This window comes from Carassius carassius, chromosome 3 (assembly GCF_963082965.1).
Source record: "Carassius carassius chromosome 3, fCarCar2.1, whole genome shotgun sequence".
Lineage (NCBI taxonomy): Eukaryota > Metazoa > Chordata > Actinopteri > Cypriniformes > Cyprinidae > Carassius > Carassius carassius.
The window spans coordinates 27634829-27650253 of NC_081757.1; the positions used below are offsets into that span (position 1 = coordinate 27634829).

At 34.8% G+C, this 15425-nt stretch overlaps 1 protein-coding gene across 1 annotated transcript in view; it reads right to left on the reverse strand.

The window, feature by feature from the left end:
* LOC132124411 (collagen alpha-5(IV) chain-like) overlaps nucleotides 1–15425 on the reverse strand; it is a 60773-nt gene that overhangs the window by 33323 nt on the left and 12025 nt on the right. Inside the window, exon 2 of the mRNA XM_059535410.1 lies at nucleotides 3919–3978. Coding sequence (XP_059391393.1) covers nucleotides 3919–3978 — 60 coding nt within the window. The remainder of the gene's footprint in view (nucleotides 1–3918; nucleotides 3979–15425) is intronic.

The window sequence follows — 15425 nt, forward strand, 5'->3', positions numbered from 1 at the left end:
CTAGAAGCAAAATTTACCTCAAAACCACTGGTGTGAAGCACTGACGGGCTTCGTCAGCCATCGGTTCAAGCCCTGTTAAATTAATTTTGCTCCTGTTTTTTAATTAATTAAGATACAGTCTCCCTTTATTTCCTTGTTAATGTTATTGGAATTGTTAACTACAATAAGATAGCGGTGTTATAAGGAGACGAGCTTCGAGTCAGAAGCGTGAATTTTAACATTCATTTGAATTAAGCGCGCGCTCGTTGTTCAAATAAACGGCGCCGATTCAAATAAAAGTGAACCGGGTGGAAGACGGAGGTGAATGATTATGTGAAAGTATTTTGCGGTGAGTATTTTTCCTAGGCCTATGTTAACAGGTGTAGAAGTTCTTAACTTTGGCCCGCAAGATACTTTCGTGCAGTTTTTAACTCCAACCCAGACCAGACGAGGATTTTGATTAGCTTGTTCAGGTGTGTTTTATCAGGGTTGGAGCTAAACTCAGCAGGAAAGTGGACACGGCTACAGTTCAAAACGTCCGGCCGGTCTGTAGCTATTAAAACTGTACAAAGACACAGTTGCAGTGCAGCGTTCGTTTATGTTTACTGTGACGCATGCGCTGGATTAAAGTGATGATAGCACAAGGTTACATTTTAGTATTCAAATGTTCTAAAGCCAAAAATGTTTAACGTTAGGTGTGTTTAATGCATAGTTGGTTTATGAAGTGTTATTTATGCTTTGTTTTTTTTTTTTATCCCCAGATAACCATGGTTGATAAATGGTCAGTAGATGACACGTGCCACTGGCTTCAAACTATAAACCTCATTGATGCAAAAGAAAGTTTCAGAGGTAACGTTACAGATGAAAATTTATAAATGTTAATTTTATGATGTTGTGAAGTTTCAACTCACAAAGTTTATAACTCACCTGCAAGTGCAACATAACCACCAAGCAGATTTTAGTGTTACCTGTGACATTGAGGGATGTTTTAGAATATATAAAACTATAATGTATGGCGGAATAGCACTTTTTGGATTACTTCGACTCAGCGCAGTAAAAAGTCACGCCTGATCCTCTTCCTCTCACTTTTGTCAAGGGGAAGAGGATCAGGCATGACTTTTTACTGCGCCGAGTCGAATTACTCGAGTGCCCTTGAGGTAAGCTAAAACATACCAAAATTTAATTTCAAAGTGAAGCACCTGTAGTAATTTTACTGTTTTGTATTTAAGATCCTGCATGAAATGACAATGAGGTTTGGAACAGACTTGGCGAAGAACATGGAAACATCTCTGAATGAAATGGCCCCAGACATCATCAGGAGTGCAAAAGAAGGAAGTCAAAAAAAACCTCTACGCCAATCTCATTAGGAAACCACAGAAGGTAACTACACCATATATTTTTCCCCATCCAACCTATCTGTTCCATGCCCAGTGTAAAGTTGCATTGTTTGCATTGTCAATGTAAAGGTTGTAGCTCCTATAAATTGTATAAGTGAAAACATGTATTAAAATAATGCAAATATTAAAGGAATAAATTACCCCCAAATAAAAATTGTCATCCTTTACTAACCTCTTGTCATTTCAAATCTTTATGACTTTCTTCTTCAAAACACAGAAGAAGATATTTTGAAGAAGGATGGTAACCGAACAACGATGGTGCCCATTGGTTTGGTGTCCATATAATAGAAGTGAATGAGTACCAGCATTGTTCGGTTACCAACATTCTTCAAAATATATTTTTTTGTGTTATGCTGAAGAAAGAAAGCTATATAGGTTTAAAATGACAAGAGTGAGTGAATGATGACTGAATTTTCATTTTTGGGTAAGCTATCACTTTAATTGATTTCTGTACCTAATATACAATAATTTGTATCTGTTTGTAGGTCTCGTTAGGAATGCTGCACTCATTTTATTGCCAGCACTATTTAAAGAAAACGCCAGCTTCCTCTACAGTGTAGATAGTGTAAGTATAGTCTTCTGTAGTTACATTAACATTTGATGCACTTGACTTGAATTAAAGGAACTGTTCATGCAAATATAAAAATATTAGTCAGTTTACTCACCCTTATGCCAAATTTGTAACGATTTAAAAAAAAATTTATTTACCCCATAATTTACTCACTCTCTTCCTTAGTCATAAACTTTGTACTGTTTGCACTGCTTTGTAATGTCATTGAATAGCACCCCAATTTAAATCATAAAAGAAATCTGTACAACTCCAGGGGTTAATACTTCTAAAGCAAAATGGTACGTTAGTGAGTTAAAAAGATTACATTTGCCAAGATAGGTTGCTATAATTAGACCATGTATAGATAAGGGAATAACATCCAATGGGGTGGCACATCAGCTTCACATCAATAATTATGAGTCTTGTTGGTTCTTGCGTGTCACGTGCTTAGCTGTCATATCTGTGTTGTGTCATGAACGATTCAGTTAAAAGAACGAAAGAACCGATGAGATTCAAAGTAATCAAAGTGGAAGTGACATGGTAGCATGTTGAATGTTCTTCAGTCATCAGCAATGTTGACATTCAGACACATTACAAAGCTTTTTATTATTAAATATATCTCAGATTGTGTTAAACTGGAGAAACAGTCATATACATTGGTTGGTTTGTTGGTAAGTAAATTATGGGGTAATTTTAAGTCTATTTGATGACTTCTGTTAATTGGTGAAAAGCACTCAAAAGGTGAAATGTTTGTTCTACAGGATCCCAAAGGTGCTACACCAACCATAGTGTTTAACGGCTCTCCTGATTCCCTCAAGGCTGAAAGCGTCAGCATTATAATGGACAATGTGAACATCATAAGAGAGGCAGACATTGACATGACACAGGCTGTGGAATGCCTATTTGCAGTCTATTTTATGTGCAATACCCGGTTGACATTAAGCACACAATGACTTTTATTCAAAAATATATGCTTAAACTTAGACAAGAGCACAGCAAAAGAACACCAATACCTGTACTGAAAATGTACAGTCAACTTGTGTAAATTGTAGAGCTATTTAATAGTTGTTTTAATTGTTCATGTATTTTTATCTGCAGTGTCAAATATCAAAAATTATTTGTTTTTCCTCATTTCAGAGATATATGTAAAAGTGAAGTACTGTATATGTACATAAACAAGCTTATGTATGTTTATTGCAAAATGAAAATGCTTAAATGAAATAATTCAAACTAAATGGTTAAATGTAATTAAACATCTTAAATGTAAAATGTGAAATTTGCTGTCTAATACAGAGTATAGAGAGGTGCAATTTTAAATGACACTAATATTTTTGTATGATCAGTTGAATAAATTTAAACATTTTGAATTTTCTGGATTGTTTATATTTTCTTATTCAATAATAATTAAACTTGTTTAATAATAAAGAACCCTTAAATGGTTCTATATAGAACCATCTAACTTGGATTCAAAGAACCATTTGGGGTTCTTTTTATGGAACCCATTAAAGTGGTTCTATATAGAACCATTTGGGAGTTCCATATATGAAGCGGGTGATGGAACCATTTTTGGTTCTAAATAGAACAATTTCTTTTAAGAGTGTACAGGTGCGTTCCATTCGACCGTAAGTGCCCTACAAACTGGATTTCACAGGCTATTCCAGTCTGAAGAGAGCAAACATGTTCCGTTTGAAAGGCACAGAAAAGAGGGAATAATGGAACATCAATTCATCAATACATACCTACTGTATGCATATTAAAGTGTAGCAATTTATATTATACTTATCTAAAGAAGTGTATTCTGTTATCATTCCTCAAACTCCTCTAATAAGTGCAACTCAAGTTTCATCTGTGTTTGATGATGTTGTTCAGAATGAAGGCATTTTTGGGGGGAAGTGAATTTTAAAAGAGCAATGAACACTGTGCCGGGACCCTGTCGACTGGAACGCAGCTTATGTATAGTATGAGGCTGTTTGTTTGAGGATAAACCCTCACCTTCTGTCCTTTCACCCCACTGCAGTCACACTTTGGTCCAGTCCCACAACCATGACATGCCTGAAAACACAAAACACTATTTATTTACAAGCACACAGAACTGATTTTGGAGATAAAAAAAAAAGTTTGGAATAAAAAAGATGTGTGTGTGTGTGTTTGTGTGTGTGTGTTCACCAAGTCTACATTTATTGAATCAAAAACACAGTTAAAACAATGATATTTTTAAATACTACTGCAATTTAAAAGAACTACTTTCTATTTTAAAATGTCATTTATTTCTGTGATGGCAAAACTGATTTTCAGCAGCCATTTCTCCAGTCTTCAGTGTTATATGATCCTTCAGAAATCATTCTGATTAAAAAAAAAATATTTTAAAAAATCATATTATTATTATCTGTTAAAAACAGTTTGCTTAATACTATTTGTTAATATAATATAAATACTTTTATTCAGCAAGAATACATACAATTTATCAAAAGTAACAGGAAATATATTTTTGTTACATTATTTAAAATAAATGCTGTTCTATTGAACTTTTATTCAAATAATGAATAAGTTTCAACAGTGAACAGTGAAAGCTGCAGTCTGTAACCTTTGACGCTCTAGTGGTTAATAAACAGAACTGCTTGCGTCTTGCGGAAGAACATTGTAGCCGGAGCTACTTCTCACTGTTTATGTCTATGAAGAATCACAAAGGTACGGGTTACTCCGCCGCGGTACCCCCGAAGCAATGTAAAATAGTCCGAATATAAACACTTATTATAGATGTACCCTAGTGATTCAGGACAGGCTAAAACACGGTTTGGAAAATGGATTCATGGTGTACTCGCTTATTATATACATTTTGTAAATCTTGAACACAAAAAAGTTACGGACCCCGCAGCTCTGATTGGTTGTTTCTTACCGGGAGCGGTCGAATTTCTGCAAATGGCAATAGGACCACTGGGAGGAGCCAGAGGAGCTTGATTTTTTCACAGATTATCTGTCTCATATTCTACTGTCAGGACATAATGACAGGTTTCACAAATACATTTTTACAAAAGTTACCTACTTCAGCTTGAAGCCATTAATCCTGACAGTCCTTTAGTCACTTCATATTTTTACAATTAATATTTGGATCACATACTGACATCTAGTGGTGGTGACATAAATAAAATAGCTTTTATTACGCTACTGTGAGTGAACATGACATGAAACATTCAGTACATTCAGGTTTTTTTTTTTATAAGGGAAAATAACTGGCCTGAACAACTGCCATAAAAATGTAAACAAATGTATAGAGGATCTAGCCTATTACCAAGTGAAATCCCTGGCAGATGAATGTAAACTATGTCAACAGTGTATTAATATACACTGTTGAGTCAGAATAAATGATAATTAAATGACAGCAAATAAACAGTACAGTACAGTGCTTTCTTTTTGTGCTTTAAAAGGCCCATGGGTATTTTTGGTACAAACACTAGATGGCCCTATTTTCTCACTCTTAAAACAAGCTCACAAAGATCTCAAGTCAGATTTTGGAAAAATAGTAAGAGAAATGTTTCTTGAGCACCAAAGCAGCATATTAGAATAACTTCTGAGGAATCATGTGACACTGAAGACTAATATGAATAATGATCTGAATATTCAGCTTTTCCATCAAAACACTACACTACATTTTAAAATAGGCATATATTCATATAGAAAGCCATTTTTGTTGTTATTTTACTTCGCAATATTGGCGTTTTACATGTATTTTTAAATAAATAAATGCAGCCTTTCCAAAAAATTCTTACAAACCTCTTTTTATCTTTTGAAAAGTAAAGTACAAATTGAGAAAGACGTCATATCTTGTGCATTTCTCTTGTATGTTTTTTTTAAGACAGAACCATTATTTTACAGTCTATGTTAAAACAATATTATTGCAAAATGAGATTGCTACGTGAAGTACAACTATTTTTCTATAATTGTGGTTTGGTTTTGTGAACTTGCGTGAGGCTTTTGGAAGACAGTTCTTCAATATGAGAGAAGTGATTCTGAAAACATCCAAAGCAACTCAAGCACAGCGTATATAGTGAACTACACCAGTGAAAGAAACACAGGAAATGTGTGCATACTTGTTTATGTGCACATATGAAACAGAACATCAGAAACAGTCAGTTTATAAACAGACAAGCTTGTCATTTTTCTTAAGGTCAGCACAGTCGTATACTGTCAAAAGTTCACTTTCCATTACATCAAAACTGACATGACAATGTATTGATCAGGTGTCAGTAACACAGGAACAAGGCCCTTAACAGTTCATGCATACTAAAAACCACAACAATGAAGTGTGACATTAAACACTAAGCTGCATTAACTGAAGCAAGCACCGAGCTGAATATTTACTCTGAATACTGCTGAAACAAAGTAAGCATACAAACAATGATAGCTATATACTGTAATGCTAGTAGGACAGAACTGGGTAGATTTCATCAAATCAAGGCAGACCTCAATATTTAAGATCAAGGCATCTTTGAATCACAATAGGAACAATACAAATCCCTGACAAATAAAAGGCCTTATGAAAAGATTCCTCTTTTGGCAGATTAACTCATGACAACCTGCAGAAAAGCAGACAAAAAACTATTCTGACAAGCACACCTGCTTGATTCAGCACCATCATGCTACTGAAAAAGACAAGCACAAAAAGTCCTGGAAAACAAAGGAAAAGATGAGCTGTGAGCACTCAATGCACTTTCTTAAAGGTAGATGTCATGACTAATAATATCCTGCATTTTATGTGTAAACTAGCCTTAAGATTTTAGATTAAATGTATATGAATGTTTGTGGAAAAGTGTACATAAAATGCTGTTTAAATAATTCTTTGATATAGCATGTCATAGCAGGACAAAAACCTAAATGTGCGAATTCACAAATACTGTACTTCCACAAAATGAATGAAAAAAATGATGTCTTGATGCATTCAATAACATGCCAAAAACTATTGTTTTATTTGATGTTAAATTATTAAGTCCAATAGCTAATTCTAATTCTAATACTACCCCTACTCCTATCATAAACCTTTATGCATTTGCGCAATAAAAACTATTTTTTAAAGAGAGATTTTGTCATATTTTGCTATTCTTTGGTAACACATTTTTCCCCATATTATGTAAGTCTCCACACACACACACACACACACACACACACACAGACACACACACACACACACACACACACACACACACACACACACACACACACACACACACACACACACACACACACACAAAAGAAAAACGTTAGTATAAAACAATAATTCACAATACTATGCACAAAAACAAGTTCAAAAGTTTATAACTACAGTTCAAAAGTTTAAGGGTTGAAAAAAAATTTTTTTTTTGAAAGAAGTCTCTTAAAATATAGTTCAAATAGTAATACGGTGAAATATTATTACAAGTGAAAATTATTGTTTTCGATTTTAATATATATTTTTAATTGTAATTTATTCCTGAATTTTCAGCAGTCATTACTCTCGTCTCCAGTGTCACACGATCCAAGAAACATTTCATATTATTACCTAAGCTTAATATTTCTTAATATTACAGGTGTTTTTAATCAGCTTAATGCATCCTTGCTTAAAAGTATTCATTTATTTAAAAAAATATACTGACCCTAAACTATTGAATGGTAGTGCATCAAACATGACCCAACAATAGTTGCTAGTAAGTGTGGAAAAGTAAAGCAAAGGTTTTTTGGTAACAGATTTTAATGGTGGTAGTGACAAATGTTTTTGGATGTCTAGACTCTAGAGGACAGAGTTTAGATCTCCAGAAAGATCAGATTCAGACAAGTTATGCTCTCTGAGTCTATGGACAGATGGGGAGATGAACAGGGCCACCCTGTGGAGAACATTGAGCAGTGCAACAGTTCATCCACAAAGGGAATGAGCAGATTCCAGTCTAGGGCTCAGTGGATTAACTGACCCCAGTGAAAGCTGGCCTGAGGGCAAATGAATGCTTGGAGCAGACAGAATAAAGTGGCAACAGACCACAAGTAATGCCCAATCATACAAACACATGATCATAATCACGCACAAGCTCACAGTGGAATGTTTCTGCCATTTACACTAATTTAATCAGAAATATTTCAAACCCGCAAGCTCATCTATATGAAAATCTTTTACATTGTTATTGTTTTAAGCTGGGGTGCATAATAGAGTCTGTATCAGCTTGCAGCAGCTCAAAGTGTTAGCCTAATGAAGAGAAAAACAGGGGAGGTACAGTACAGGGAAAAGCGAATCATCGAGGTGAAGGTGCAATCCCTTTATTAAACATTATTAACTTTTCCTGTCTGTCCCATTGTCCCACCCATTTACAGGTTACAAAACAAAGTATTAAGTGCTCTGAGCATTTTGAATGACTTTTTAGCTTTCACTTTTTCACTGAAATGGTGCTGCATTGTGACAGATTCATTTTGCTCACAGTTCTCATAAAGTTGCACAGAAACAGAAAGCTCTTTTTCTCCAGGCACCATTCAGCAATAACAGTAAGAATAACACATTTCACTGCATTCCTTTTCCACAGTCGCTGTTGGATTTCATGAGTTCAAGGTCCAAGGGATGAGAAATCAGAAAAAAATATCCCAAGAGAATCTCTTCTTAAACATGTTTTTAGGCTACAACTCTTTGGAATCGAATGAACCAGAAGGCACCTCCTTCAGATGTCCCGCAATGGTTCTTCCCTGGAATTCTTTTACTCCTATTCCTGTGGTCTGAGAAAAGAATGACCTTTGACCTCTACCAATTAACCAGCTAAGGCCGAGTGGCTCATGTGGGGGTGGGTGAGGGACAAAATGTAAACGGGGGTCAAATGTTTATTAAGGTAATGCCAGAAAATAAGCATACTGCCCTGGTGATCTCTTTTTAAACTCCTTTAGAGTTGTACTCTGAAAATGACAACACACTCAGTATGTCCCTCAATCATTTTGAGGAGCTTTTCCAAGGGGAAATCCACAGAGGTGTAAGTTACAGATAAGCCAATGTTTGAGGAGTATTTTAACAGATATTCACACTTTCATGCTCAGTTTAGTATTGGTCATTTAATATTCACTTCTGTTCAAAAGTTTGGGCTCAACATTTTATTTAATATTATATTAATAATAATAATAATAAAAAAAAAATAGGCCTAATTTTTCAGAAAGGACACATTAAATGTAAAAAATCATTTACTTTGTTAAAAAAATACTATTTAAAAAAATATTTGTAACTTATCATTTATCCTGAAACAAATGCATCACAGTTTCCACAAAAAATATTAACCAGTACAATTTTTTTTGAACATTGATAAAAATAAGAAATGTTTAAAAAAACATGTTTTTACATAAATGCTGTTTAAATGAATAATCAAGTAGGATTATTCCAGAAACATTATATACTAATTATTATTAATAATATTAAAATTAACGGCTGTAGAATTAATATTATTGGTTTTGTTATTATTATTAGACAATAAAAATAAAACAATAATTGAGAATCAGCCATATCAGTTACTTTCTGCCATAAAAACACTTAGGCCTATCTCACCAAGGAAGAACCCAGTATCTTACTTAAATTGCACGCAAATGGCACACTATGTCAGATAATGTTTCTGAGTCAGATTGGACAGCTATAGGATTCATCACAAAAGAGTGCTAAAATGGTGAAATCAGTTCAGTGATGCATGGTTGCTGTATTGTGTGTACCTTCTGTGGTGGACCAGATTCAAAACAGTACACACACAAGTGCTCCTGATAAGGAGGATAAAGACATCTCTCACACAAACACACCGACAGAGAGACTGTGGGGCAGTAAGGTTCTCAGATAGCAGGGGAGGCTTTTAATTCAAAGCCATTACTCCAACACCTAATCTGGGATGTATCAAACAAGTAAAGTTTGGTTACTGAATTCAACATGAGAACGTTTGACATTAATACGCATCAATGCAGCGTTTGTGTCTAAAAAACATTTTACTGAAATCATACATGAACAATGCCTGTCTTCTCTATGAATTGCTGGATATTTGTGTCCACATGACATGTCCAAAGCTCTTTATCAAATTTCCAAAACAGTTACCCAAGAGAAAGAGAAATTGGCAGTAAAATGTCTGAGAAGGCACAATACTTACAACCTAATCTCTACTTGTTTAAAACTCAACTACGTCAACATCTCCAGGTGCACCGAATGTAATTTGGTTTAAAAAGCATTATCTCTAAATATTTGCAGATCAGCACTGAACAGTTTATGCAACAGCAGCTGGGCTTATGAACCACAGAGTCCCTCCTCTCTAGGGCTGTAGTCAACCAAAGAAATGCTTAGTCGACCAAAGTCCTGTCCTGCGCAACGGTCAGTCGAAAAAGACACGATGTTTTGGATTTTGATTGAACATTTATTCAACAATTGTCATAGAGCATTTATAAAACAACAACGAAAAAACATCAATAATACATAAAACTATAAAAAATAATACAATTGTTTGAAAATTAAGTGATTTTTTAACTGAGCTCTGTCCTAGGTCTATAGTGACAGTCACAATCGTGCACCTGACCACACCACACGCTACAAAAAATATAACTGCTAAAACTGCCAAATAATGAAAAATCCTAACAAAAGTTCTCGTTTAAACAGGCTGTATATTCTTCTTTACTTTCAAAGCTATGGGTTAACTTTTGTCCAGCCGATTTAGGCGTCTTGTCATCTTTTTTTGTAATATGCAGCCAGAAAAAAGATTTAGATTTCTTGGACATTTTGTCGACTAAAGCCAAAACAAGTAGCATTCTAACTGAATGAATACAGCAAAACTACCTGTATTCCTTACTGAGCGTGAAGCAGCAGTGCAGCCAGCCACAGATGCGGTTTCCGAGTGTTCACGTGGTGCGCTAATCTGTGGCGCTGTTATAAAATAGCCTAAATTAAAGCATTTAAAGTTTGGGATAGGACATAGGCTAATTATATTTAGAATACAGTAATATATAACTGCTAATAAAGGAATAAATATCAAGGAGTAAATCAATGAAAATTTCTTTATTGGTGAAAAAAAAATGCAACTGGTCGACCAGTGAGAATGTCAGTCGACCAAGACGGCATCGACCGATTAGTCGACTAAACGAATAAAGTTGACAGCGCTACTCCTCTCACCGCTAGAGGAATCTACAAAAAGGGTTGCTGTATATAACTCAATGGTCAATAGTTATAGACTGCTATAAGTAACACCTCTTTTGAAATCAGCTTTCATTTGTAATATCAGAGTAACAGTGAAAAGAAAAACTAAAATTACAGTGATGTTCGCAAAGCGGGTATCAAAACATAGACGTGGACTGGCACTCCAATGATTTTAAGACAAGTTCTGACCTGAGCTATAATCTGGAGATCTAATTCTATCCCTAAAAGAGCGTGTTCAAACCTGTGTGCCATACCCAGCTTGCATATGAATCAAAAACTGCAGGGCTCAAATCAAATAAGTCTTCAAGCACTTTTGTCATACAGCAGTATGTTTCAGTAGCTTTTGTCAAACCTTATTTTTAAAAGAGGATTTTTGAACACATCACATATTATACTGTGTTTTCTCTCTCCCATTGACAAAGTCTTAAAAAAAATCCTGTGTTGTCACAAGGGAAGAGGAGGATAGATGATAAAATGCCACAGATGCCAGAGCATTGTTGAAAAGTGTTGTCATGCCAAAGAAAAAAAAGACAACATTTCACAGGAAATTTATATATTTATTTATTTTTTTAAATGAATGACTTGCTTGCAATTAGCCACATACGTAAAATATATCATTAAAAAACAACGCTGCTTCATAATCCATAAATTGAATTTCTTTCTTCTTTTTTTTTGCTAAGCTAAACAGCTGTTTTTTGAGATCTAAAGCATCATCTGATTTACTGTTTACTGAAAACAGAGCAAACATATACCACTCTTCACGTGCACATCCACACAGTGAAACATGGCTGCCCAGACTTACACAGGGGAGCCACTTCTGCCTCCATTCACCACTAATAGCAGAAGCAGATGGGAGTGAAAAAGAGGCAGAAGATCATCCAAAAGTTGAAAAGCAAGGGTGTGTATTCCATGAAAAGTAAATATGTTTGCTGTTTAGGAAAGGGGCATATGACTAGCTCTCCATAGCTGTAAAACTGATACATGTTGAAACAAGATCTATTATCGCCCATTGTTGAATAAGACATTGAAGAAACATGCACACACATCTCTATCTGACAAAAGCTATATAATTACAACCTTGTTTTAAAGCAGGCTAGACACAGCTAGACACTAGCATATTCCAATCTCACAGTCTCACTCCCATCTCAATGGCCTGGATGACATGCTTTTTCACTTTCTTTATAATAACACTGGAGCTAATTTAGATTTCCATAGTGTGTCAGAGGAATGAATAGCTCACTCCTTATGGTCTTTGATTACTTTAAAGGTCAACTTTAGTGTGATTTCAAGTTTAGACTTGATACTGTAATTCCAATGCAGTATGTAAAATATGAATAAAAACCTATACTTATAGTCATTCTCAGTGGCTTTGGTGCATTTCTCAGATCAGAAATGAAATTCTCAAAACCACTTGTTGTGAATAAATGGATATATGGCATACAGAAGAAGTGCAGTCTTCTGCATTTCAGTACAGTAACTGTCATCCAAACGGTATCCAAACGGTGCAGTATTATATTGACAACATGACTAAGAATTTTGACTATCTTGACTACCAAGGACTTTACATTCTGATTGCACTATGTTCATTGACATGAATACTTTTGAGAGATGAACTGCAGATTTTGAGTAAAGGCTGATTTATACTTCTGCGTCAAAACTACACCATAGGTTGTGCACCTCTCAAAAAAAATCACAGTGCATCAAATCAAATGCATTTAGCAGACGCTTTTATCCAAAGCATTTTATATTTTTTTTTTATCAGTATGTGTTTTACCTGGAAGAACCCACAACCCACAATGCAATGCTCTACTACTGTGCCACAGGAACAACTACAGTACATGTATATATAGTTAGATAGACAGACAGACATATAGACATGAAGATAAATAGATAGATAGATAGATAGATAGATAGATAGATAGATAGATAGATAGATAGACAGACAGACAGACAGACACTGTAGATAGATCATCTCAGTTTTTATTTTTTATATAAAATGAGACAAATCAGTTATTATTTTAATCTCCAATCTGCTATTTATCAGTTCAGATAATTTTTTAATGCTTTAATAACTAGTAGAATACACTAACCAGTTTTACATTTCAAATGCTCAGTGCTATTCTAAACATGCGATCGTGCTGGATAAAAATGCACAGCTGGATTTGACTAAGTTTGCAAGGTTTGTGAAATTAAATGTTCAATAGCATTCAAAGATTTGTTTAAAATATATAAATGCATATTTGCATGCTGATGGCAAATGAGAAACTATTATAATATGTGCCTTTCTATTACTAATAATATAAAAGCAATCATTATAATACTTTTTGTATACATTAATTCCTTTGTTTAAAGTGGTCATATGATGCGATTTCAATTTTTCCTTTCTCTTTGGAGTGTTACAAGCTCTTGGTGCATGAAGAAGATCTGTAAAGTTGCAAAGACTAAAGTCTCAATTTATCATCTTGGTTTGACCACGATTTGAACAACTCACGATAAATAAATGCTGTCCAGCATAAAGCACAATTTTCAGTAACAGTCTCACATGCGCACAACATGCAGAGTAATTTTGTTTTGAGTGAAAGCAGGGTAGAAAAGCTGGGACGTTTCAAAAGAGTGAACATATATGTTCCATTCAAAGTGCATTGAAGTGTGTGAGATGTGAATTTAAATTGTATTTGTATTGTATTATAGACCATGCCAATGGGAACACAGTTCATGCACGGAGCTCACTTCTAATGAGCTGATTATCTGAATCAAGTGTGTTAACAAAGAGACACACAAAATGTGCAGAGCTGGGAGTCGCAAGGACTGTGATTGAGAACCGCTGAACTAAAGGAAGTGTTCTCAATTGCAATGCTGTTTTGTCGACAGAGGTTCAGGAAACAGCTGTAATTCATCTTTTCCATAAGCGCCACCTGCTGTCAGAGAGTGGATTTACCAAGACTTACATTTACATTCAGCCTGTGTGCAGTTTCTGTCATACCCTGCTGGAAATTTTGACCGGTTGATGAAAAACTAGCTTATGTGGATTCTACACATTTAAACAATTCAGATAAGTTATCTAGAATTATTTATGAAGCATAAAAATACATACAATCATTTATTAAGCAATTATCATTTTGACTTATATCCTTATTTAAAGGCTGAAATGTGAGGTTTACCTTTATATTAAACTTTTTCAAAGCTTTATTTGAACATTTACATTCAAAACTTCAGTGGTTTTCCATAGACTTAAGCTTAAAAGCGTTTCATCCAGGTCGCCAGTAGCAAACAATGCAGTTGTTACCAATCTCTGCTGGACAAACTAAGTAATTACACCATTTCAAGCATTTTATCTGCATTATATGTTCTGAAATAAAATGTTCATATCGGCGCCATACCGATACCGATATATCAGCGACAGCCTCATATTGCCCAATAATATCGTCAAAACGATATATCGGTTGGGCTCTAATAGATAGATAGATTTTATATTTGTGTCATATGGAAGTTATGGGGTAAGCACAAGTTTGAGACATAGCACTGAAGAACCAGAAATCACTTCATCTACTGATAGTGCAGTTCAGACAAAGTTTTACAGTTTAAGAAGACAGATAAAAGAGGAACGAGACATCTAGATCAAGGTGAATCCTTGAGTTTCCGTTAATTTCCTCCCTTTCAAAACAATTGAAAGTTCTAGATCAAAATGTTTGCATTACTACTCTCATATCTTGCTCTCATCACAACTACATTAATAAAACTATTAAGACATACTTTGTTTTATCAAAAAGTGCCAGCGAGGCTGAAACAACAAAAGAAATAACATAAAAAGAATAGGAAAGACAGCTGCTGACTACATCAGTAGTCAGTGTAACGTCAGCTAGTTGACTTAAAAACATATACACATAGACAGTCTGTTTTCTTGGTCTTAAGGTGGGGCTAAAGTGTATCTCTAAATATATATTTTTGCTACATATACAGTAGATTCCAATAGATAAACACAAGTCCAATTAAGACTGCCCTGTTTTTTTTTCTTCTGGAACCGTACTAGTCAACTCCACCAACATGTATTTGCAGTTTACACAAACAGGCGTCAACACTGCTAGCAAATCTATCAGGACCATACCACCTCTCCCGTCTGCTCCACGCTTCCTGTTTGTACTTCATTACTAGTCTTTGAACACTGAATCTGACATCCCTTATGTTTTTAATGTCTCTGATTTTAGATCACTTTTATTTGCACTCCACATGCCCAAATGAGCAGAGCAGAAATGCCTCAAACACTTCCAGGCAAAACATATTTACAAAAATAATGATATACTGTAACTATGGACTTTATTCTGCTAAAGGAGGAATGCAGGATAGTGCC